This window comes from Phytophthora sojae (genome assembly GCF_000149755.1).
Source record: "Phytophthora sojae unplaced genomic scaffold PHYSOscaffold_2, whole genome shotgun sequence".
Lineage (NCBI taxonomy): Eukaryota > Oomycota > Peronosporomycetes > Peronosporales > Peronosporaceae > Phytophthora > Phytophthora sojae.
The window spans coordinates 1,630,950-1,656,057 of record NW_009258116.1 but is presented as its reverse complement, the minus strand read 5'-3'; the positions used below and the strand labels follow the sequence as shown (position 1 = coordinate 1,656,057).

The window sequence follows — 25,108 nt, the reverse complement described above, 5'->3', positions numbered from 1 at the left end:
TGACCAACTCACGAACAACTTGGCACTAAGGTCTAACCGCTACGCATAGCCGCAAGCGGTCAGCTCAAGCGGTTATCCCCAAGTAGCAATGCATATACAGGGACCAGCCCCGATAGCTCATACTACCCATGCGTCACTGCCCGTGCGCTTGCCAACAAGTCAACGATGACAGCAATGAAGGCCCGAAGCTGTCTCGATGTAGATTAGATGCAGGCACTTCCACCGCCATGCGCTCACTCAGTAACATTACTGTCGTAGTAGCCACAAGAGCAATTTTAATTGTAATCATAGCCCAGGCAGCAGGACTAACTCAATCCACTACCCGAGACCAGCACGTCCACGAAAATGTGAATGTAGCCATCCTGCTGAGTTTCACCAGAGCCCAGTCACATGCGTTGCCCAGTTCAGCCGTAGTCGCAGGCAGCGACAGCGAGATGGCGTCCACTTGCATCACGTCACAGATCAACTCGTTGACGACAACGCAGCCGTGCAGATGTGAGCCCAGCGACACCAGGCTAAAGGGGGTATTGCGATATGACTGCGATTGAGGTGCAGGCCATGCAGATTGCTGATGTAGCCATCCTACATAGACATATACAAATTAGTACCACCACCCACGACCCACTTCAATCGTAGTTATACCCCAGCAAGCAGGTCAAATGCAGGTTCGTGTGCTCGGTGGTGAAGGCGCTCAGCTTGCTCGATGTATATGTTAGGCGGTGGGAAGCGCACGTTTGGACTGATTTTCCTCGCTTCTCCACCCGAGAGCAAGCAACTTCCAGGAATTTGTAGAAACGGCAACCTGTTTGCCGTTGTCGCCGTCTTTTCAACAGCAAAACGCCGTTGGCTGTTGCCGTTCATGTATAAACGGCTGGAGGACCATTCCAATACCGTATGTTCGCCATCTTTCGGCAAGTTGCACGTGCGAGATCACGAGAAGGCCAAGCCTAACTTTGCCGGCTGCTCATAGCTGAAAAATATGTAGAAACACTAACGTGCCGAGGTTCATGTGAAGATAGCGCCACTTCCTCTCATGACACGGGGTAGTCTGTGACGAAAGCAGCACCCAGTTTCTGTTGCCAGGACGATGATATCTATCTATCTATCTCTCAATATATATATATATATATTGAGAGAAACACAAGTTGAAGTCCACAGAGGTTTCATTTTTGTCGCGAAAGAATGAACTCACTACCACCATACCTAAATTTGCGCTCAGCAACCTCCCTACATGAAAGTGAGCCGCCATGATTCGCGTCCGCTCTGTGAAAGATTCTGCAAAGGCCACCTAAAAGGGCTACGCGTGAATGATTGCGTCGCCTGTGCGATTGTTTTGTTTGCTGTGAGCAAGGCAACGACCGCGGAAGAGCTGGAGATGGTGATTACAACAGTCCTAGAAGACCAGTACGTGAGCAGTGTCAGGAAGAAGAAAACGACAGCAAACCTCCTCAAGAGCGGCATTGGGAAAAACGGCACTGAGGTGTCCGTGCAAGAATCGAAGAGTACCGCACCTGCTTCGGAACGGATTCAGTTGTTCGAGATTGATCACATCATAAATACGGACCAGTCCGGGAAAACAGCGTTTGTGGATTGGAAGAATTCGACTGTGCCATTCCTCACATTGCCCTTGAGCAAGAAGATCGAGTTTAGGCTGGCACAAATGACCAAGACGGCTTGCAAAGACCGAAATCTTCGTCGCAGACTGTAAAATGATAATGCATGCGTTGCTATCAGTGTTTGTCTATGCGTCACTTTAAAGTTTCTTGTATCGCTTACGATTTCATGTTGTATGTTTGCTTGATTAGCATTCGTACGGAACGAAGGTCATCAGCACACGCTACAGAAGCGTTAGCACAATTGAGTCGAATCTCATGCTTTAGTTTATGTGACGATTATGCGTTTAGGTAGCTGTGCGACGGCATACCACTTCTAAAGGCGGCTCAACATTCTACTTCAATAATGAAACACGAGAAAGAGGTTGTTGATCTTGAAGATGTTGGCCATAAAAAATAGGTAACTTGATAAGTAAAATGTAAAGAAGCTGCAAAATTAAACAGCTTTGACGTTCTTCAAAACTTGCATGGCAACCAGAGCTGCGATTGAAGCGGGCAAATATCTAACCATCAGTTGCCAAGTTGACCATGTCGTCGACGTGAGTCTGAATCGTGCCGAGTAGGCGAGACCGTCCGCAATGCCGAGATCGCTTCGCCCCGTAGATCAAGTGCTTCTACCACGGACGGTGGGGCTCGTCGCTTGAGATCAATTGCCGCTCGACCTGGACCATAATTTAGTTTCAGGCGCTCAGCGCTGGCGCAACTGTGCTGGTTTGCAGCTCTAAGTGCGTGGCTTGGAATGCATCCGCATTTGCGCCGAAATTATCGATGTCACCAGACGCTGCTCCCACCAAGCATGATGAGCATGACGAGCGCGTACGAGAAAAAGTCGAAGGGGATGACGTCGTCGTTGGCGAAATGCATGGCGAGCACGACCCACCACTTACTGGACCATACTGAAGCGGGACTTGTAGTGCGGCCCGCTGCGTCTCCATGTAGTGCAGTCTGTCCATGTTGCTGTGGTAAGTCCCGTAGGACACGTAGGTCAGTCCGAACGCAGATAACGCCCAGGTACTGGTAGCTGTTGTGGCCGTGGAACGCGTTTGCCGGCAACAGACTGGTCGTATCCTACACGAAGCTGTCAATGATGGATCGGCTTGCGCCCACGAGAAGACCAACTAGCAAGTCCGCGTTCAAGTAGGCCACGGCCTCCTCCTTCAGCAGTTTGGCGCCATCGGACTCGGCTGTCTTACGGCCAGGTGCGTCGCATCTTGGCGGCTTCGGGGGAGTGCGTGGCACGGAGGGCCACCGCTCGAGTACAACCTCTGAAACGTTCTCCGAGCCCTCGATGGTTCCGATACGATGCTGATGTGGTTGTATAGACTACATCCAGGTTGAGCACCAGTGCGCCGTGCCGGACAAGGGCCTCGTGCTGGTAACCACCGAGACGCGTGGGTTTTTGGCGCGGTGGACCCTAGCAGTGACGCTCATGGAGATCGTGTGTGGTGGCCTACGGGACCCGTGTGGCGTGCGAGGAAGCACCGTTTATCACGAACACAAAAATATTGCTGCACAAATAACAACAGTTTGGAATTGTACGAGTTTGTTCAGAGCATCGACGTGCTCGCTACGGATGGTATTGCGATATGACTGCGATTGAGGTGCAGGCCATGCAGATTGCTGATGTAGCCATCCTACATAGACATATACAAATTAGTACCACCACCCACGACCCACTTCAATCGTAGTTATACCCCAGCAAGCAGGTCAAATGCAGGTTCGTGTGCTCGGTGGTGAAGGCGCTCAGCTTGCTCGATGTATATGTTAGGCGGTGGGAAGCGCACGTTTGGACTGATTTTCCTCGCTTCTCCACCCGAGAGCAAGCAACTTCCAGGAATTTGTAGAAACGGCAACCTGTTTGCCGTTGTCGCCGTCTTTTCAACAGCAAAACGCCGTCGGCTGTTGCCGTTCATGTATAAACGGCTGGAGGACCATTCCAATACCGTATGTTCGCCATCTTTCGGCAAGTTGCACGTGCGAGATCACGAGAAGGCCAAGCCTAACTTTGCCGGCTGCTCATAGCTGAAAAATATGTAGAAACACTAACGTGCCGAGGTTCATGTGAAGATAGCGCCACTTCCTCTCATGACACGGGGTAGTCTGTGACGAAAGCAGCACCCAGTTTCTGTTGCCAGGACGATGATATCTATCTATCTATCTCTCAATATATATATATATATATTGAGAGAAACACAAGTTGAAGTCCACAGAGGTTTCATTTTTGTCGCGAAAGAATGAACTCACTACCACCATACCTAAATTTGCGCTCAGCAACCTCCCTACATGAAAGTGAGCCGCCATGATTCGCGTCCGCTCTGTGAAAGATTCTGCAAAGGCCACCTAAAAGGGCTACGCGTGAATGATTGCGTCGCCTGTGCGATTGTTTTGTTTGCTGTGAGCAAGGCAACGACCGCGGAAGAGCTGGAGATGGTGATTACAACAGTCCTAGAAGACCAGTACGTGAGCAGTGTCAGGAAGAAGAAAACGACAGCAAACCTCCTCAAGAGCGGCATTGGGAAAAACGGCACTGAGGTGTCCGTGCAAGAATCGAAGAGTACCGCACCTGCTTCGGAACGGATTCAGTTGTTCGAGATTGATCACATCATAAATACGGACCAGTCCGGGAAAACAGCGTTTGTGGATTGGAAGAATTCGACTGTGCCATTCCTCACATTGCCCTTGAGCAAGAAGATCGAGTTTAGGCTGGCACAAATGACCAAGACGGCTTGCAAAGACCGAAATCTTCGTCGCAGACTGTAAAATGATAATGCATGCGTTGCTATCAGTGTTTGTCTATGCGTCACTTTAAAGTTTCTTGTATCGCTTACGATTTCATGTTGTATGTTTGCTTGATTAGCATTCGTACGGAACGAAGGTCATCAGCACACGCTACAGAAGCGTTAGCACAATTGAGTCGAATCTCATGCTTTAGTTTATGTGACGATTATGCGTTTAGGTAGCTGTGCGACGGCATACCACTTCTAAAGGCGGCTCAACATTCTACTTCAATAATGAAACACGAGAAAGAGGTTGTTGATCTTGAAGATGTTGGCCATAAAAAATAGGTAACTTGATAAGTAAAATGTAAAGAAGCTGCAAAATTAAACAGCTTTGACGTTCTTCAAAACTTGCATGGCAACCAGAGCTGCGATTGAAGCGGGCAAATATCTAACCATCAGTTGCCAAGTTGACCATGTCGTCGACGTGAGTCTGAATCGTGCCGAGTAGGCGAGACCGTCCGCAATGCCGAGATCGCTTCGCCCCGTAGATCAAGTGCTTCTACCACGGACGGTGGGGCTCGTCGCTTGAGATCAATTGCCGCTCGACCTGGACCATAATTTAGTTTCAGGCGCTCAGCGCTGGCGCAACTGTGCTGGTTTGCAGCTCTAAGTGCGTGGCTTGGAATGCATCCGCATTTGCGCCGAAATTATCGATGTCACCAGACGCTGCTCCCACCAAGCATGATGAGCATGACGAGCGCGTACGAGAAAAAGTCGAAGGGGATGACGTCGTCGTTGGCGAAATGCATGGCGAGCACGACCCACCACTTACTGGACCATACTGAAGCGGGACTTGTAGTGCGGCCCGCTGCGTCTCCATGTAGTGCAGTCTGTCCATGTTGCTGTGGTAAGTCCCGTAGGACACGTAGGTCAGTCCGAACGCAGATAACGCCCAGGTACTGGTAGCTGTTGTGGCCGTGGAACGCGTTTGCCGGCAACAGACTGGTCGTATCCTACACGAAGCTGTCAATGATGGATCGGCTTGCGCCCACGAGAAGACCAACTAGCAAGTCCGCGTTCAAGTAGGCCACGGCCTCCTCCTTCAGCAGTTTGGCGCCATCGGACTCGGCTGTCTTACGGCCAGGTGCGTCGCATCTTGGCGGCTTCGGGGGAGTGCGTGGCACGGAGGGCCACCGCTCGAGTACAACCTCTGAAACGTTCTCCGAGCCCTCGATGGTTCCGATACGATGCTGATGTGGTTGTATAGACTACATCCAGGTTGAGCACCAGTGCGCCGTGCCGGACAAGGGCCTCGTGCTGGTAACCACCGAGACGCGTGGGTTTTTGGCGCGGTGGACCCTAGCAGTGACGCTCATGGAGATCGTGTGTGGTGGCCTACGGGACCCGTGTGGCGTGCGAGGAAGCACCGTTTATCACGAACACAAAAATATTGCTGCACAAATAACAACAGTTTGGAATTGTACGAGTTTGTTCAGAGCATCGACGTGCTCGCTACGGATCTAAATGGACCTCTATGCTGCTTACCCAACCATTGCATGAGAATATTGGCCAATCGTATTCAAGAAAAAGTGAGAATATAGGTCTCAACAGACCTATACGCCCATCGAGACCGACGGTACTGTAAGGGTTAATGTCGCTATACTTCTCCACTAGGCTACCACACACTGTTCTTGCTTTCAAATGGGTTTACATCCATGTCGCATCAGACAGAAGCTTACATTGCAGATTGAAACGTTGCATGTAGTAGTTCAATAATACGCAGTCGTAATTGTGGTAATAGAGAGTGCACTCGTTCATTGTCTTACAGATTGATGGTGTGCAGTGGCAAGTTGGTTTCAAACATCAACAATGTCTACCGGTAGTCTGGGATAGACAGAGGTTGTATAAGCTTGTCGTATTTATTCACGGAAATATACTTGGCAGAGGCTTAGTATGCGTGCCGTTTTAATGTTCATCAAGGACAGAAGTGTTTTACACTTGTCATTAATCTCATGATGTCGTATGAGTGATCGAAAGAAGCGTAGTGTTCGTGCTTGTTATAGATTTTTGACAGCGGTCATTTTCGAGCGTCAAGATGTACGATGTTAATAGTAAGACTTAAACACATTTAGTGCGTGTTGCTTTGGCCAAATGCGGTATATTCATGCATGTATTGTCGGATGCGTACTATCGTGCATTCCTTACTACTTATATAACAGTAGAGATAAGTGAAAGTCGTGCTTGCAGTTTCGTTAACGAGGCGTTTGTACTTTACGTGCCAAGTATGACATGAGCGATAGAACTCATGCTCTTAAACTCATTCGTTAATCGACGATTCGCCTTGCCATAGTGATAAGCAGAAGTAACGTCGCCATTTCAGACAAAGGCGTAGTTCGGCCTTGTCAAATTACGCTATCCGACAGAGGCAGACTTCAGGCTTGGCATGTTTAAGAAACAAAGCGTAACTCTCATCAATGAGTCTGACTGATGCGGTATTCGTGCATGTCTTGTCATGGTTACCGGTAGATGCGAACTTGTCGTGCATGCCTGGAGATTAAAAGACATAAGCGTATTCGTGCTTGTCTAATGGGCGAGTAACGGGACTTTTGTCAAGACAACCCTCTTAGAATAAACCAGAGTCATCGTTCTTCATGCATATCGCATGGTGTTCAATTTGGGAATACCGATCGGTAAGCCATTTGAGTGGCATGTTTTGCCGATGCGTGGTTAGATGACATGAAGGCACGTCTAGTATAGCACTAGCGCGCCGATGCCTTTACGGCTGAGGCATTTGCCAGAAGCAACTTCACATTCGCATGTGGGGCGATATTCAGGGCTTATTCCTTCCTGTTTTCGTGGGCATTGAGCAAGTTCGGCGAGTCAGCATTGCTGCTCTCATCAGCTATCTCGCTGGTATTGGGGATTAGCCTCCCAGCTTGGCAAGTGGCTAGCTCATGGCATTGCGTTTCACGCAGTTAAATAGCTCTGGGATTGACATCCAGGCATTACGGCCTCCCATCTCTCGGATGTGCATTTGCACGTGTCATCGAGTGGTCGTCTGGCACGGGGATTTCATCCGGCCTGCGCGTCGGCAGGACATCGACATCGGCCATGGAATATGCTTGCGCAGGTTAATCGTCCGGCTGGTTCGTGTGTCGCTTGTCGTGCCTTGCTTCATGTCGGCGCTTGTCGCGGGATGCGCTGAGTTGGGCAGCAGTCTGGTTGGGCCGTCTCCTAGTTGATCGCGTCCACATGCAACACCAGAATCTTCATCACAGTCGGTGAGCGGAGCGGCTTGCACGAATTGGCATTGCCACCACACCGTGGTTGAGGTGCTTGTCATCGAGTGCCGTGCACTTGCGGGTCTTCCTCACAGAAACTGGTATGGCGCGGGATGTTGTCGCTTGAGGCTTAGCTTGAGCTCATAACCTATGAAGGTAAGGGTAGGATCGTAGGAACGTAAAGAAGAAGAAGGTGAGGTGGAGCCGCCAAAAGGCGAAGTAAAGTTTATTAGTTGAGAGAGCTCCTGCCAGAAAGCAGGAGATGGCTGGTGCGGAGCATATTACTATGGGAGACTGTATAACATACTAAATACCACAATAACAGCTTTAAGAGGGACTGAGTAACTGGCTATCAGCTTTTAGGGAACACTGTACCATCGATTAAAGAGGTTTCTTCAACAGCTGGGAAGCATTGTCCGTCTTCGGTGACGTGTTAGTCGCAGCATTAGCAGCAGACAAACAGCTCCCACAAACCGCCAGGGCTAGAAAGGTAGCGAGAAGGAGTCGTCGAGCTGGAGAACTGGTGCTTGTCGCCATGGTGGAGAATTGCGAAGTGAAAGACGACGGTGCCGGCGCGGGTTGGCGCTGTGATCACTCTTCACGGCAGTGATCGTTTTCGAAATACATGCAGTGCAACACCTGTTTATTGGTATCGGATACTGAATGCTGTGTAAGATTGTTGTAATGGGCCTACCTTGGCTCACTACTACGGCTTACACGTATGCGCACGTGTATGAGGAAGCGTAGGTTTCTTTTACTTGAGTTAAGTATGCTCAAGATCCACGAGTATACTTTAAACAAGATAAAGACTCCAAGTAGCGTGTTTTGGTAAAAGATGAGAACTGCTATTTTTGTTTTATGTTTCTGACTTCCTCTAAATGTAATATTCTAAACTAGGAATCTGCCAACGGCTGGTTGGCAGGATTCTGCTAACATGCAAGTCACTCATTGGCTAAAAGATGCTGCTTTCAGCCAATAGGAATCCTAAATGTGTATGGACCAGTCGTGGTGGTCGTAAATGTATGTAGCCATTGGTGTACCTTACACCAAGGTCGAGGAAGTGTTCAAACCTCTAACAGACATGGCATCTGTTAGAGTAACAAGTGAATGTAGCCACTTGTGCGTGTAACCCCGTTACAATTGTTCTGTAGCTGTGCAGCTTGTGCTGGTAGTATAATGCAACTTTTGCTTGACTGCGTGCATACTCGTATCGATACATACTTACGATAAATATTTTAATATTAAAAAAGGGATAATGAGGCTTCATACCACAACGTTACAAGCTCTTTATTATATTTACAAGATAACATTCTACCGCAGTACCAAGCTTACTGTAGAATCCTGGTGCAGCTTCCATGCATTCTTGTAATTCCGAGGCGCATTTAAAATGTAGAGCGCACTAACAAGATACTTACCTCAATTCACGTGTCAATTGAAAACAAAACAAAAATATGTTGAACCACGAAATGCTGAATTCCCTTTGCAGATAGTTTGCAATATCCAGGTATTTCGATCACTTCTTAACCTAGAAGCAAAATTCTACTCCTGGGTGAATAAGTGATTGGAATCCCCGGATATTTTACCATGGTATAGATTATTTATGATTAAATCATGTACATGTACTGTAGCTATGCAGCGTACCTACGTACATGTGATTGTAAGCACCGTATGGATGCATTTCGACGCGGATTTTGAACGTGAACGCATCGCCTCGTTGTTCTACCGACAGAACTGCAGCCATGCATTTGAAGTCCAAGCTGTTTTCGAGGATCACCGGCTGTATATAAAGGGGTTTACAGTAGACTCAGCGTACAGTGCCGAACTGCTAAAGCTTGATTCAGCAGATTTACGATGGTCTGAACAGAACGCTCGTAATCAGCGTATGACTACAGTAATCAAAAGAACACCGCACTCGCTCAGGCGCAATGCTAACTGTAACAAAAAATAGTCATCTTTCTTAAATAGTTATTTTTGCAGCTACGGAGAGGTTATCGATAACAAGGTAAGTATATTTTCTTTCCGAACAGACCGATGGAAAAAAAAATCCCCAAAATGAGCGACGGAGGTTCTATGGGGTTAAATATGCCAACTTGCCCACCCTATCGTCGTATGGTAAAGGGCAGCTAGTTCATAAAAATGCCATGATAAAACAAACCAATACAATCGGGTCGATTGAATTGACTAGCCACAATTCAACGTATATAGTATATAGTATATTGTACAATATTCGTTTCTTTCTCCCTGTGTATATTTTGCATAATAAATACGTATTATACGGGAAAACAAATGTGTTCGTATTGCGAAGTCACGTTCGCAAATCTTGCACAGCTTCACCGTTTGATGCACATGGGGGCTCCTAGTGTCCCTGTGGGTAAGGCCCACGAAGATCAAGCGTTCCACTGAGGGTTCGAGTCTCGCCCGGAGCGATTCCGATACAAAAGCCACGTAAGTCTATTTCCGACCCCCGACTACCTCCATCGCTACATCCCTTGGAACCCCTAAGTCACCCCCCTAATGGAACTCCCGATTCACCTCCGCAACCGCATCCCCTCAAACCGCCGCCTCACCACGGCCTCAGGAAGGGAAACCGATCAACTAGGAATAGTTTAGGGTAACTCACTTAGACGTCAAAGTGCCAGTTTCCAGCAGGCTCCGAAATAAGTGCCTAAATATACGCCATCAGGTCAAGAACCTGGGGCCTTCTCTCTCTCTCTCTCGTGGGCTACTACCGCGGGCTCGTGCCCCGGAGGCACGTGATCCGTAGGCGACGCTGCAGCAGTGCGCGGCATCGGGTGTAGTTAGCCGTCTAAACCGCAACAAATTCAAATTCAAATCTCTCTCTCTCTCACCGTTGGATGCACATTGCATATGCTTCAACTATTATCGGCGCGCCATCATGATAACGTTTATGTAGAGCGGTCCTTACACCGTCGCTCGCTTCTGTGGTGCCGTCTTTTACATCGCTTTTCTCCGCGATGGCGACAAGACACTCTGCGCGTACTTCAGCTCGACAGCTACTTGTTAGCGCTCATTGTATGCAGCTCGTTCTCAACGGCAGCAAAATGCAACTACTCTAGGAAGAAGTCACCCGACACCCCTGCTGTTACCCCTCCAACCGAAAGTGACTCGTCCACGGCGACGGAGACGCCTACTGTGGTGGCAGCTGAAGCTAACGAAGCGACTAAGACGCAGGCTGAGACCGAAAATGCATCCCAGTTCACGACCCCTGAGCCAGCTGACCAAGGCGGTTCTGTGTCGTCCCAGACCTCTGAGAATGAATCGTCGACTCAAACCAACAACAAATACAGCCAAGAAAGCATACTCCCGACGCAAGCTTCGGCAGAAGGCGGCGGTGCTCCCCAAACTGTTTCGGCCACCAGTGCACATGCCCCCTTTGGCGACATCACGTCTCAGAAGGGCGGCTGTGTCGTTGGCAACCCCAATAGGTTCATCAGCACCGCCGACGTCAACGATCAGTGGGACCGACGCATGAGCAAGGACGTATCGCCGTTCCACAACCTCATCTTCGACCAGATCGTCAACAACAACGCGTCGCTCAGCTACTGCGTGCGCTGGGACAACAATGAGAAGCTCTCGAAGACTACGGCGTCCAAGTTCGAGGCCATGCTCAGCCGCCAGTTCAAGCTCTGGAACCACTGGCTCATCGGCTACGACTGCTGGCCGTACGAGAAGATCGACATCAAGATCGTGGGCTTTTTCGCTGTGCGGGACGCGTCGTTGCTGGACTGGAGCGACGACTCGCTGGGCAAGATCTACGAGGGCGTGCTGGACGACGACGAAATCCCCAAGTGCCCCGACGAGTGCTACAAGCACCAGGGCCAGCAGGCCAACGCCGACACGAGCGCGTGCGAGGGCCAACCCTTCGACATGTCGCTCTGGCCCTCGGAAGACGTGCCCGGCCAGAACGTGGACGGCGCCGGCGGAGACTGGGGCCAGCGCGTGGAGGTGAAGGCCATGCTGGAGATCATGGACGACGAGCAGATGATGACGCTGGCGCACGAAATCGGCCACGGCTTTCGCCTGCCCGACTTCTATGGGCCCTCGGACAAGAGCTCGACGTTCCCCGCCGCTCTCATGGACCAGAGTGAGACGCTCACGCCTGCGGATGGTGGAAAACATCAAGTCTCGGTACAACTTTTAGTGCTGAGGTGGCTGAGTAGTCGGTGTGCTCTTACTGACGCCGAACGGGAAGTCGCCAAGGTTTGCCACGTGTGAATTGAGCCGGGAAGCGGTCGACCACGAATCTATGCATTACGTTAGCAGTATCTCTACTGAAAAAAAAGCATGTTTGTTGTGACTTTCGTTTCGCCATAGCGCTGGATTCGTGTTGGTTTGGATCCTTTTTTAAGGAAAAAAGTTATGAAAAGCTTGATCGCGTCTGTATAAGTAGCAGACATCTTGAAAAGTCGCAACCCAACCACCACACCTTCTACGAGCCCTGGGGAGAGCCGGGCTCCTGGGCTCTTGGGTGAACCCAAAAAGTCGCGAGCTCGGGCTCCTGGGCTCTTGAGTTCAATAGGTTAAGTGAAAGGAGCCCTCCAGAACTGTGAGCCCTCGTTAAGGGCTCCCCCTCACCTGTGTTAAATATCTCGCTGATGATTGGCCGTCATTGAAGTATCTCCAGGTTCTAACCTGAAAAGGCATAGGAAAGAGGGCTTCTCCTTGAGGGGAAGGAAGGACTATCGGCGACGCTGGGGTGGCCTCGGAGCGGCTGTCCACATATGAGCGGCGCGAGATCTTCTAGTGTGGCAATCTTTGAGCTCGATCTTCTAGCGTGGCGCATCGATCACGCGAAGTTGCTCGCCTTAAGTCTAGGTAAAATTGACCAATCAGATATTACTATGAAGAGCCCGTCATAGATTTGAAGCTAAATTTGGGGAGCCCTGGAGGGGAGCCAATGGGGAGCCCGAACCAGGGCTCCTTGATCTCGTACTTACCATGAGGGAGCCCGTTTTGTGCGACTTTTGGCTCTCGTTTTAGGGAGAGCCCACTTTTGAAGTAGACGGGCTCGGGCTCGTAGAAGGTGTGCTAACCACCACAGTATTCGAAACGGCAGCTATGGGCGCCAGCGCATCGACGAAGGCGCTGGGAGAGTTCGATTCAGCGCTCAAGAGCTCGACTACCACTGGGAGGTTAGTGGTGACGCATTGCGAGCTTCTGGCACTTCCACCTGAAACCCTCGAGCGCGCCACCCACCTCCGCGATCTGACACTGGAATACATACAACTGCAAAAACTACCAGCCAGCTTCGGTTGTCTCGAGTTACTTGAGTAAGAAGGACCAGTTCTCGAAACTTCCACAATTATCTGACGTGAATTTGAACGTTCATGCCATTTAGACGCCTATCACTCGCCGGTAACCAACTCGAGTCGCTGCCCCTATCATTCCATCAACTTCAACGCCTTGAAGAGCTCGACCTGAGCAAGAACGCGCTGCGCTCTCTCCTTGGGAATTTCTGCGATCTCAGTGCACTGCGTCGACTTTTCCTGCATGAAAATGCTCTGGAGAAGCTCCCTCGTGAGTTCGGCGCACTCAGCAGTCTCAAAATACTGGATATTCGGAGCAATCAGCTTCGCCGGCTGCCAAAGTCGTTCCCATGTCTTTCAAAGCTCTCTCGACTCGATTTAAGTCGAAACAAGCTCCGTAAATTACCCGACGCCTTCGGGAATCTCAGCGCACTACGCGTCTGCAACCTCGGACGCAACCTGCTGCAGGAGCTGCCGGAGTTTATCGGGATGCTTGAAAGCCTCGAGGTGCTAAACCTGCAGAATAACGCGCTGTTCAAGCTCGCTGCGTCTTTTGCAGAGCTCACGAATCTCTCGAATCTGTCGCTGACTGGAAACAGGATCGAGTGTTTCCCTCGTTCACAACTAGGAGCTTTGAAGACGCTGGTCACGCTCACTTATGCTCAGAATCAACTGCGCCAGTGGCAACCAGGCGAGAGAAATATTCTTCTGGACGAAGACACACCAGACAATGACGAAGTTGTAGATAACGAAGAGGAAGAAGCTGTTGAAGAAGTCTCGAACGTGCCCACGAACCCTCTCGCAGAGTTGACCACAGTGCAGTACCTTGACTTGAGTGATAACGCGCTTGTTGAACTTCCAACCCGAGGCTGGGAGTGTCTGACGGAGCTTCTTCACTTGAAGCTGGCTCGCAATCGGCTCCAGGTGCTTCCCGCTGGGGTAGGAAAGATACCACAGCTCCAGCGGCTTGACATCGCTGGGAACAAACTCAAGAAGTTGCCTTCCTCGCTTTTCCGAAGTAAAACACTCGCGTACCTCGATCTCCAGCAAAATGCGCTGGAAGAAATACCAGAGAATGTTGGTGAGTGCGAGGCGCTCGTGCGCCTTGTATTGACAAGAAATCGCGGCTTGAGAGGGCTTCCGGTGAGTATTTGCCGTTTTTCTCGTCTGCAGGAGCTCCGAGTGGACAAATCCTGCTTCCTGGCGCTGGAAGACGAGCAAACGGTGTTTTGTCGTGGCATCGAGTTCTTCTCAGCCGAGTAGCCAACCATTTGGCTGCCATAGCACTGATAGACCAACTCCCTCATCAAGATCATACAACTGAAATAAAATCAGAGGAAAGCAGGTTACCGTACATGCGTACAATCTGGAGATCCTACAGAGCCTTGCCGTTGTACACGAGCTGGTTAATCTTCTCCGGCAGCAATTCGGCCATCTCCCCGCAGATAGCCAGCTCCGTTTGGAAGCTGCGACGCAACTCTTGTCCCTGCTGTCCCGGGTACTTCTGCTCATACTTCCGAACGAGTTCCGTCACGGCCTCGTGGTAGGCGAGACTCTGGCGCCAATACCCCACGGTCTTGCTCGACGGGAATGAGACTTTGCCACAAGCATGAGCTAGTCCAAAGTAGCCGAGCAGCATCGTTCGGAACTCCTTGGGAGACATGGCTTCACTTGGAAGCGGAACCGACTTGCCTCCGCGCAGTACGCTGACACGCACGGGGTCTTCCTTGAATGATCCCTCAGGCTCAGACGACGGGTAGTAGAGGAGCAGGAACTGCTGGTAACACTGGATCGCCTTGATTGCGTACGCCATCGCCTTCTCCCCGGCCTCCTTGCTGCGCTTGAGCTCGAGCACATCGGCGTTTATCTCTGCGCACTCGAAGTAGAGTTCCTGCAACAAGTCACTGAAGGCGCGCTCGTTCAACGTGTCGCCCAGCACGGGCGTCAGTAGGGCCAAACGTCGTCTCTGCATAGCAACCTTCCTTCCGCGAGCGTCTTCAAAAGGAAGCAGTCGCTTATACAGAGCGCTCTCACGCTGCAGAAGACGCACGTGCTGCGTCACAAAGCCGTCCAACACGAACACTTCCCGAGCTCGAGTGCAAGCCCGAAGACCCATCTTGAATACGTCACGGGCTTGATCAAACGTCGCCACACTCGATGCGGGCACAAACTCCATGCCAAATCCTGGCGGTTTAGTGGTCTCGCCACCGCTAGGCGCCGCAGTCTGGGCCAACTTAGCGAGCGTGGACTCCATACTACTAGGCCGCGGGAGAACTGGGTCAATTTCATCCGCTGTGTACCCGTCCTTCCTCATCCCTGCCAGCTGGAGCGTTATCACGTGAAGCCTGCTCCAGGTCGAGTAGATCTCAGCGGTCAGAATCTTTTGATCCTCGTCGTCTTCACCATCGTCGGTTCCATGATGAAGCAGCATGTACTCGCTGGCAGCTAGACAAGTGGCAGCATCCTTCGGGTTGTCCGTGTCCAGATAAAACTCCACCAGCTTCAACGCGTTGCGCACCCACTCGTGCGCGCCTGCAAACCGCGACGTGTCTCCCTTCTCCGCATCGTTCACGCACTGCAACAGTTGCAGCTCCAAAGTCGACAAGCAAAACCTCGCCGACTCGTCCTCCATCCCCAAGCTGCCATACACCTGCGCCAAGTAAAAGTGCGTGTGCGTTTGGGCCGCCGCCAACGCGCCGTCCTGCTTGCCCGTCTTCTCCTTACACAGCATCTGCGCCGCCGAGAGGTAGCACAGCGCCCTCAATGGCCGCGAGCGGTTCGACCAGAGCACTCCCAGCTGGTTCAGCAGCTCCGCCACGTACACCACGAACTCCTCGCGCTCCGTCTTCGCTTGGCCCTGCGGGATCTGGTTCAGAAGCTTCGGCGCTGCCTCTTTAGCAGCGTCTTGGCCCGAAGACCCGTCGTCCACCATGATATCTGCCGTAAACTTCACCAGCTCCGGGAAGAAAAAGTTGCCAGCTTCCTCCAGCGCTGGTTGGGCGTCTACAGCACGCACAATAGTACAATTTAGAGCTAGAACCGCCAAAATTGGGCTTCTAGAGCCCGAAAAGTGCTTGGAAACCACGTACGATGGGGTTCTTCCACTGCCAGATACGTGGCGCCTAGTTTAGCGGCCGCAATAGCCATTTCCTTCAGAAAATAAGGCCGCGGCAGCATCCTTTTAGGCTAAATATTAAGGTTTTGAGGGCTGTACTGAGCATCACGCACCGCCGGGGGCAGCGCTGTGGTCCGCAGCTTCTGCAGAATCTCCAGTACCCGGTAGTGCGACGCGTAGGGCGTCGTCTCGGGGCATTCTTCCTGTCCCAAACGCAGAATTTACAGCAACTTAGAGACTGTTTGTAACGTGATATTGCGTCGTGAATATGCGTGTGTGGATGAATCCATTGTTGCAGGTGACAGAGGAGATGAAGCCGCTTGCAACGCACCCCTGCAATGTCGTCGAGGCGGCGTAGAAGAGCGTGGAAGTCCTCGGGAAGATCGCTCATGCTTCAATGGCTGCGGTATCGCCTAGAATATTTTAATTTTAGCAAAGATTATAGTATAGAGAGCGCTGTATAACTATATGAGGGTGTACCATCGGAACGGTACCGGTTGGATTTTATACAATTCCTAAACGGGTCGTTCGCATAATTAACAACCTCTGGCTACTAATGTTAGGCAGGCACATATTACTCATGCGAGAACTAAGGATAATGGTAGGTTGGCAATAACAGCTCAACCACGCTCTGCCTGTATTGAAGTTGTTATGGCTCCCAAGGCTAGAGCTCTGCATACTCTCACCTCGTTGAGGACAGGAGCCAATTTGGCTACCGTTCGGCGGTTGAAATACAATTCCCGCTCCAGTTTCGTCGACGGAGGCGTTCGCGAGGGTCGAGCGCAGCGGGACTGTTCAGGGCCTTGGGCCTCGAACTGGCCCGAGCGCTATCTTTGCAGCGTCTGACGAACGAAACTTGCGAGTGCGCGGCTGGTTCCTTCGTCGTCGCCTGCCTTCATTCCGTCAATCTCCGTCAACGCAGCGAGCGAGCCAGGGAGCTCGTAGCTTGACAACTGAAGTGCTGCAGCGCTGCCAATGACGCACGTGGTCATGTGCCGCTTCCTGCGCTTGGGCTGCAGCGAGGGCGAGCACCCGCTCTTCCGTCGCGAGTACGCCAGGTAATGGACGCATTGTTGACGAATTCACTCGTGAGGGTGTCTACATGATCACTCTCTGCTAATCCCGGTGGACGCATCTCGTCTCGTGTCCTCCACAGGAGCAACCGAGAGAAAGGGGTCAAGGTGCGACTTGGAACATCAATAGCTTCCGTCCCGCAGTGCAGGCCTTGACTAATCGTGTTGCTGTTGCTGTGGCAGTTGCTGCGGTGCTTCCCGCACTGCTGTCCGGAGCACGTCAAACGCAGCTACTGCGGCTGCTCCGTGCACTTGCTCGTGACCTTCTCAGCAGACGTGAGCGATGCCAATGCTGCGCTGGACGAGGTGGTGGTGGCGACGCGGTTCGAGCCCTCGCAGGTGGCGCCGCTGTGGCCTGCAAGCCTGGCGGGTCTGTTCCGCGATATCGGCGCAGCGGGGGATGACGACAGATCCAGACACGACAATGAGCGGAAGCTGGGTATTGGGGAGACGGTTGAGCTCCCCGCGAGCTTGTTTGGACTTGATGCAGCGTTACCGTCCAACAAGGGAGCCATCTGGGTACGAGCGGAGAGGGAGAGCGACTCGATGCAGCGCGCATATCCCAAGGTACAGAAATCGCTGTCAGTGAAGTCACCGCCACAAGAGTGCAGGAATCTAACTTGTGCCTTGTGAATCGGATCTTCGCTCGTTGTTAGAATACCGTTCTGTACGCCATCAACAAGCGCCGGTTCCCCAAGTGGTTCTACAACTATCACGGCAGCACCACGCGCACCCAGCGTGAAATGACCCACCACCTCGTCGCCTACGTGTTCCACCGGAGCACTCCAGGGCAGTCGACAACCCAAAACGATGGGGATCCGCCGACTGCAGTCGTGTTGGCGCGGCACGCGTCGCCTGCCTTCAAGTTGGTGTCGTTTCGACGATCGGGCGTCACTAGCAATGATGCTTGCTGCGAGTTGCCTGCGATGAATACCCCTCCACAAATGTTTGACCTTTCTAGGGCTGCACACCAGCAGCAGCAGTACCAGCAGCAACGGCAACAGCGTGTCCATGACGAACCTCAATGGTATCAGCAGCCCAACCCGCGTGAAGATCCAAAGTACCCGTCAGACGTTATTAGAGAGCGCTATGCCTACGACAACAACGAGGAGAAGAGGAACCTCGGTATTCCATTCGTTCATGGCATTTTGGGCGTTGATCCAAGATCGTGCACGAGAGAACTTGGATACCGTGAGAAGGGCCAGCATCTTCTCATCTTGTGGCAATTCGTCAAGTACATTTCACTCGATGACATCGGGATCCGAGCTGACACCGTGGGCTCGTATTTGATGCGCACAGCAGCAGCCAGATCGGACGTAGATCTCGAGCATATAGCGGCCTCAAGCTTGAGCGAAATCTTCGATCGTGCCCACAGCAATCGTGACCAGTCTCCGTTGCCTATCTTTGGCAAAGCCTCACCGCCATCAGCCACTGCACCATCTCCAGACCCAGAGTGTGCTGTCATCCGAGTGGTTGTGCGTCTCTTCTTGCGTGGATTGTCTTCGTGGACTGTCAAGGAGCTTCTGTGTACAGCATTCGGAATGGGAAGCGCTTCGACAAGTAAAGAGAAGCTCCGCGAGCAGTTCACGTTGCTCGTCAACAGTCTGTACGACGTCCTGGACGATACCCTGCGGGAATTTGCGCGTGATGACAGCGGTTCAACATTCGGCAACCAAGACGTATGCTTGCCTGCTCTCGCCGACGCTGTTCTGTCGCTCGTGTCCAGTCGAGGTCGGTTTAGTGTCATTGTACCGGCGGTCTCAGCTCTACTGGATTGTCACTCGTTGTCAAGCGCTTTGGGCGGCGTACACAGCTCAAGTTCGGGAATTTATGATAGTAACCGCGACTCCGCTTCCCGACATGGTGCTGCAAGAGCGTACAGCGCGGAGGATTGACAGAAGCGCTGCACTTCCGAATCCGTTCTGCGGTCGGTGGGTGCTAGACCCGCAGTCGATGCACGCTATCAACGTCGCATCGGATCGAGTACATGACGCACGCGGAAGTTTTCAGATGACCGATGCTGCCCAATTCATACGTGAGGTCGGATGCATCGATATCGAGGTAAACGTCTCAGTGCCGCGGCTTTCGGTCCAATCGGTGCATTCATTTGCAACTGGAGCGTCCAAGACGGCGTCGTCGATGCTCCTAGACGGTCGACTGCGCGTCTTCCGCGTGTTGCCCAGCGGTTTGTCGTCCATGATCGCGACGGCCGGTGGGTGGTCCATCGGAGACTACGCTGGCGCATTGTCAGACGATGCGCAGTCGCTGAGCGTCGACTTCTTCGCGTTCGCGGAGGGGTATCACCCTCAATCTGGTGGCGAGATAACGGTGGCCCGTCGAGTGAGTATGACGCTGACGCTGGGGCAGGAATACGGCGAGGCTGGATCGGTGTCGACTAGAGGCGGTGGCGAAAGAGAGACGAGCATACTCGTGCACGGGGTGGTTTACGGCTCTGCTCTGAAACCCGACACGGAAGCCTTGAACCCTGATGCAGGCGACCCGATCTCGGCGCGCAGGTTGTCCACCGCATCATGTGCCGATCGATCCGCCGTGTGGAGCGACTTGAGGTGGACGCCACTCATCGAGATGCAGGCAGACTACGTTGCCGTGGCACACGCGTAAAGGTTTTGCAATCGTATATGTGCTTCTCAATAGAAAATCGCCAATCCGTTCGAAACCCAAAGAGTGATGAATAACGGCAAGCACTTTAGAACGAGACTCCAAATGGAGCTCAACTCAGGACGAGTGCGTATCCATTTTGAGATGCAGGGCGGAAAGCGCTTTGGGAAGTGTGCAGCCGCTGAGCAACGCGCCGATGTTGGCGCTACTGCTCATGAAACGGCCGTTCGCATTCTTCATCCCGCCGGGCATCCGGGCATCAACTATTTTATGCGTTTTTGTGTGGCGTCACGCCAGTGGCGTGCCTTACTTCGTGTTGGATATATGAAACAATTGGCGGGAACCCGGGTTCCCGCAAATGATACCGACCAAATCGCGAATTATTTATTTAATTTTTGGCCTCCATATTGGTACCCTCGGGGCAAGTTAATAAACCCTCATATCCAAGTGCTGTCGATGAAGGACTACCCTCAAAATATGCCACAGGTACTGAATAGACCCAAATAACATACCTTACCATGTCCAAGTTTATCTTTCATGAGCAGGAGGATAGCGATGAGACCGGGAAGCACTGTACCGCTGCACCAGGCAAGCGACTGGATTTTCGTGGAGAGACACAGGACGAGGGCGAAGGTAAATTAACCTTCCGTTCCCCTACTGAGCTTCAGCTGCGTTCTATGTAGGTCATAGACCAACACTTCAATGCATTTGCTCATACATGTGTACCGGTAGTTTTGGGGGAACCGGGGTCCCGATGGGTACCCGGGTTCCCGCCAATTGTTTCATATAAGCTGTATGTACCAGAAAGCTGTACTGTATGTAGCCTGGGTGCAGATCGTAACCAATCGGCCGTTTCATGAGCAGTAGCGCCAACATCGGCGCGTTGCTCAGCGGCTGCACACTTCCCAAAGCGCTTTCCGCCCTGCATCTCAAAATGGATACGCACTCGTCCTGAGTTGAGCTCCATTTGGAGTCTCGTTCTAAAGTGCTTGCCGTTATTCATCACTCTTTGGGTTTCGAACGGATTGGCGATTTTCTATTGAGAAGCACATATACGATTGCAAAACCTTTACGCGTGTGCCACGGCAACGTAGTCTGCCTGCATCTCGATGAGTGGCGTCCACCTCAAGTCGCTCCACACGGCGGATCGATCGGCACATGATGCGGTGGACAACCTGCGCGCCGAGATCGGGTCGCCTGCATCAGGGTTCAAGGCTTCCGTGTCGGGTTTCAGAGCAGAGCCGTAAACCACCCCGTGCACGAGTATGCTCGTCTCTCTTTCGCCACCGCCTCTAGTCGACACCGATCCAGCCTCGCCGTATTCCTGCCCCAGCGTCAGCGTCATACTCACTCGACGGGCCACCGTTATCTCGCCACCAGATTGAGGGTGATACCCCTCCGCGAACGCGAAGAAGTCGACGCTCAGCGACTGCGCATCGTCTGACAATGCGCCAGCGTAGTCTCCGATGGACCACCCACCGGCCGTCGCGATCATGGACGACAAACCGCTGGGCAACACGCGGAAGACGCGCAGTCGACCGTCTAGGAGCATCGACGACGCCGTCTTGGACGCTCCAGTTGCAAATGAATGCACCGATTGGACCGAAAGCCGCGGCACTGAGACGTTTACCTCGATATCGATGCATCCGACCTCACGTATGAATTGGGCAGCATCGGTCATCTGAAAACTTCCGCGTGCGTCATGTACTCGATCCGATGCGACGTTGATAGCGTGCATCGACTGCGGGTCTAGCACCCACCGACCGCAGAACGGATTCGGAAGTGCAGCGCTTCTGTCAATCCTCCGCGCTGTACGCTCTTGCAGCACCATGTCGGGAAGCGGAGTCGCGGTTACTATCATAAATTCCCGAACTTGAGCTGTGTACGCCGCCCAAAGCGCTTGACAACGAGTGACAATCCAGTAGAGCTGAGACCGCCGGTGCAATGACACTAAACCGACCTCGACTGGACACGAGCGACAGAACAGCGTCGGCGAGAGCAGGCAAGCATACGTCTTGGTTGCCGAATGTTGAACCGCTGTCATCACGCGCAAATTCCCGCAGGGTATCGTCCAGGACGTCGTACAGACTGTTGACGAGCAACGTGAACTGCTCGCGGAGCTTCTCTTTACTTGTCGAAGCGCTTCCCATTCCGAATGCTGTACACAGAAGCTCCTTGACAGTCCACGAAGACAATCCACGCAAGAAGAGACGCACAACCACTCGGATGACAGCACACTCTGGGTCTGGAGATGGTGCAGTGGCTGATGGCGGTGAGGCTTTGCCAAAGATAGGCAACGGAGACTGGTCACGATTGCTGTGGGCACGATCGAAGATTTCGCTCAAGCTTGAGGCCGCTATATGCTCGAGATCTACGTCCGATCTGGCTGCTGCTGTGCGCATCAAATACGAGCCCACGGTGTCAGCTCGGATCCCGATGTCATCGAGTGAAATGTACTTGACGAATTGCCACAAGATGAGAAGATGCTGGCCCTTCTCACGGTATCCAAGTTCTCTCGTGCACGATCTTGGATCAACGCCCAAAATGCCATGAACGAATGGAATACCGAGGTTCCTCTTCTCCTCGTTGTTGTCGTAGGCATAGCGCTCTCTAATAACGTCTGACGGGTACTTTGGATCTTCACGCGGGTTGGGCTGCTGATACCATTGAGGTTCGTCATGGACACGCTGTTGCCGTTGCTGCTGGTACTGCTGCTGCTGGTGTGCAGCCCTAGAAAGGTCAAACATTTGTGGAGGGGTATTCATCGCAGGCAACTCGCAGCAAGCATCATTGCTAGTGACGCCCGATCGTCGAAACGACACCAACTTGAAGGCAGGCGACGCGTGCCGCGCCAACACGACTGCAGTCGGCGGATCCCCATCGTTTTGGGTTGTCGACTGCCCTGGAGTGCTCCGGTGGAACACGTAGGCGACGAGGTGGTGGGTCATTTCACGCTGGGTGCGCGTGGTGCTGCCGTGATAGTTGTAGAACCACTTGGGGAACCGGCGCTTGTTGATGGCGTACAGAACGGTATTCTAACAACGAGCGAAGATCCGATTCACAAGGCACAAGTTAGATTCCTGCACTCTTGTGGCGGTGACTTCACTGACAGCGATTTCTGTACCTTGGGATATGCGCGCTGCATCGAGTCGCTCTCCCTCTCCGCTCGTACCCAGATGGCTCCCTTGTTGGACGGTAACGCTGCATCAAGTCCAAACAAGCTCGCGGGGAGCTCAACCGTCTCCCCAATACCCAGCTTCCGCTCATTGTCGTGTCTGGATCTGTCGTCATCCCCCGCTGCGCCGACATCGCGGAACAGACCCGCCAGGCTTGCAGGCCACAGCGGCGCCACCTGCGAGGGCTCGAACCGCGTCGCCACCACCACCTCGTCCAGCGCAGCATTGGCATCGCTCACGTCTGCTGAGAAGGTCACGAGCAAGTGCACGGAGCAGCCGCAGTAGCTGCGTTTGACGTGCTCCGGACAGCAGTGCGGGAAGCACCGCAGCAACTGCCACAGCAACAGCAACACGATTAGTCAAGGCCTGCACTGCGGGACGGAAGCTATTGATGTTCCAAGTCGCACCTTGACCCCTTTCTCTCGGTTGCTCCTGTGGAGGACACGAGACGAGATGCGTCCACCGGGATTAGCAGAGAGTGATCATGTAGACACCCTCACGAGTGAATTCGTCAACAATGCGTCCATTACCTGGCGTACTCGCGACGGAAGAGCGGGTGCTCGCCCTCGCTGCAGCCCAAGCGCAGGAAGCGGCACATGACCACGTGCGTCATTGGCAGCGCTGCAGCACTTCAGTTGTCAAGCTACGAGCTCCCTGGCTCGCTCGCTGCGTTGACGGAGATTGACGGAATGAAGGCAGGCGACGACGAAGGAACCAGCCGCGCACTCGCAAGTTTCGTTCGTCAGACGCTGCAAAGATAGCGCTCGGGCCAGTTCGAGGCCCAAGGCCCTGAACAGTCCCGCTGCGCTCGACCCTCGCGAACGCCTCCGTCGACGAAACTGGAGCGGGAATTGTATTTCAACCGCCGAACGGGCAATCGAATCTTGGTATCTTGCCGCTGTACTTGCACATTATCCTTAAGATTCGCATTAGCGATGCCCACTGGTTAGCTTAGTGATCTGAGATGAGATTGGTGGAATATGGTTGAGCTTTGACGATTTGTCGAATCGTGGGGAAGATCGCTGTTACATTCGCAACCACCGTGAAAGCAAGCGGCTGATTGTTCACTCTACATAAAGCTTGCGGTAGGCCACCCTCTCTGCAGCAAAAATGCCAACAGCGGGGCCTTCAATCCTGCTGCGGTCGATCCATTCTTCACCCACAGGCTGACGGCCATGTTGTGCAACGACAAAGTCGATATAGACCTCGCTTGTCGAAATACAGGCAGAATCTGTTGTTGTGCCGCCCGAGTAGTTAAATTGTGCATCTACTTACACTGTCAGCACACGCCGCGCTATTGTGTTGCTTTATCGGTCAATCCGTTCGCAATCTTATTCAAGACGCAGGATTAAGATGCGCTGGTGCATCCGTTGAGACGAGCGCCTGATCGCATTGCCAATTCTGGTGTTGAAACTCCTGTTCGTGTTTATTTCGCATTTCTCCGTTAAATCTCCGCCCAACCAGAAAGCCAAACTCGGAGCGCACCTGCACATCTCAGCTTCAGGGAAGACGAGAGCTTCCCCCACTTTCGCATTGTGGAGCCTCAAGCGAGAAAAAGATTGTCTATAAGATCTCCTGGGAGGTTAGCTCATGCTGCATGCAAAGTATTCCCGTTAGCAGGTGAGTTTGAAGCAACCGCGTTCATCGCTATCTCTTCGGTTTCCGCAGTGGCCTTGTGAAGTTTTGCAGCTATTTGGCTCGAGCTAGCAAGGGTTACTAACGATTTATATATCGTTTTATTGCTGTCTTCTAGCACTATGTCTGCAGCTGGTCCACATTCATGGTCCGGCTTGGTCGGAACAATGATAATTTTCTGTGAACGCATCCTCGTGTCGATATGCTGCGGGCTGTCGGTCGCAACCCAGAAAACAATTCGGCATCGGTGATGCGGAAATAGAGGAGATCGATGGTAAGGCATTGTGTCAATAGACTAACTTCACAGAAAACAAGAGTGGCTCCGGTCCAGGGGTTAAATTAAGCAGCATTCAAGAAGGACCAAGTTACATCGCCTGCGGCGGGTCCGGACGAACGCGATCAAGTCCCTATGGGACAGCGGCTACTACGGCCGCATTCAGGTGGGTGCAGGGCCCGTGTCCTGTGTCTGCCGAACCTCGTGGGTGGCGAGATCGATCACATGTCCTCTCTTATTCCGCATTCGGAGAGCCACCCGGCTCGTGACATTTAACACAAGTTGAGCCAGTTTGCTTTGTCGTTAGTTCATGGTAGACAGCGGTAGTAAGCTAC

General features: G+C 52.4%; 5 protein-coding genes across 5 annotated transcripts; 3 read left to right on the top strand and 2 right to left on the bottom strand.

Moving 5' to 3' along the window:
- Window positions 1-10,584: 10,584 nt before the first annotated feature.
- Window positions 10,585-11,750, top strand: PHYSODRAFT_541058 (hypothetical protein; the record flags this gene model as incomplete). The annotated part of the gene is made up of 1 exon (XM_009520234.1): window positions 10,585-11,750. A coding segment is annotated over exon 1 (645 nt), but the record flags the coding sequence as incomplete, so codon positions are not given.
- Window positions 11,751-12,693: 943 nt separating this feature from the next.
- On the top strand, window positions 12,694-14,144 carry PHYSODRAFT_310702 (hypothetical protein; the record flags this gene model as incomplete). The annotated part of the gene is made up of 2 exons (XM_009520233.1): window positions 12,694-12,905; window positions 12,974-14,144. 2 exons carry the CDS (start codon window positions 12,694-12,696, stop codon window positions 14,142-14,144), a joined length of 1,383 nt encoding a protein of 460 aa, XP_009518528.1.
- Window positions 14,145-14,256: 112 nt separating this feature from the next.
- Window positions 14,257-16,387, bottom strand: PHYSODRAFT_556088 (hypothetical protein; the record flags this gene model as incomplete). Its single annotated transcript, XM_009520232.1, has 5 exons — window positions 14,257-15,714; window positions 15,835-15,884; window positions 15,971-16,031; window positions 16,110-16,199; window positions 16,328-16,387. 5 exons carry the CDS (start codon window positions 16,385-16,387, stop codon window positions 14,257-14,259), a joined length of 1,719 nt encoding a protein of 572 aa, XP_009518527.1.
- A 584-nt stretch (window positions 16,388-16,971) lies between these two features.
- PHYSODRAFT_324473 (hypothetical protein) lies at window positions 16,972-19,691 on the top strand (the record flags this gene model as incomplete). The annotated part of the gene is made up of 5 exons (XM_009520231.1): window positions 16,972-17,054; window positions 17,153-17,177; window positions 17,253-17,636; window positions 17,726-18,800; window positions 18,883-19,691. The coding sequence occupies 5 exons, from the start codon at window positions 16,972-16,974 to the stop codon at window positions 19,689-19,691; spliced, it is 2,376 nt and encodes a 791-aa protein (XP_009518526.1).
- A 1,066-nt stretch (window positions 19,692-20,757) lies between these two features.
- On the bottom strand, window positions 20,758-23,477 carry PHYSODRAFT_263425 (hypothetical protein; the record flags this gene model as incomplete). The annotated part of the gene is made up of 5 exons (XM_009520230.1): window positions 20,758-21,542; window positions 21,649-22,723; window positions 22,861-23,196; window positions 23,272-23,296; window positions 23,395-23,477. The coding sequence occupies 5 exons, from the start codon at window positions 23,475-23,477 to the stop codon at window positions 20,758-20,760; spliced, it is 2,304 nt and encodes a 767-aa protein (XP_009518525.1).
- Between the last annotated feature and the right edge of the window lie 1,631 nt (window positions 23,478-25,108).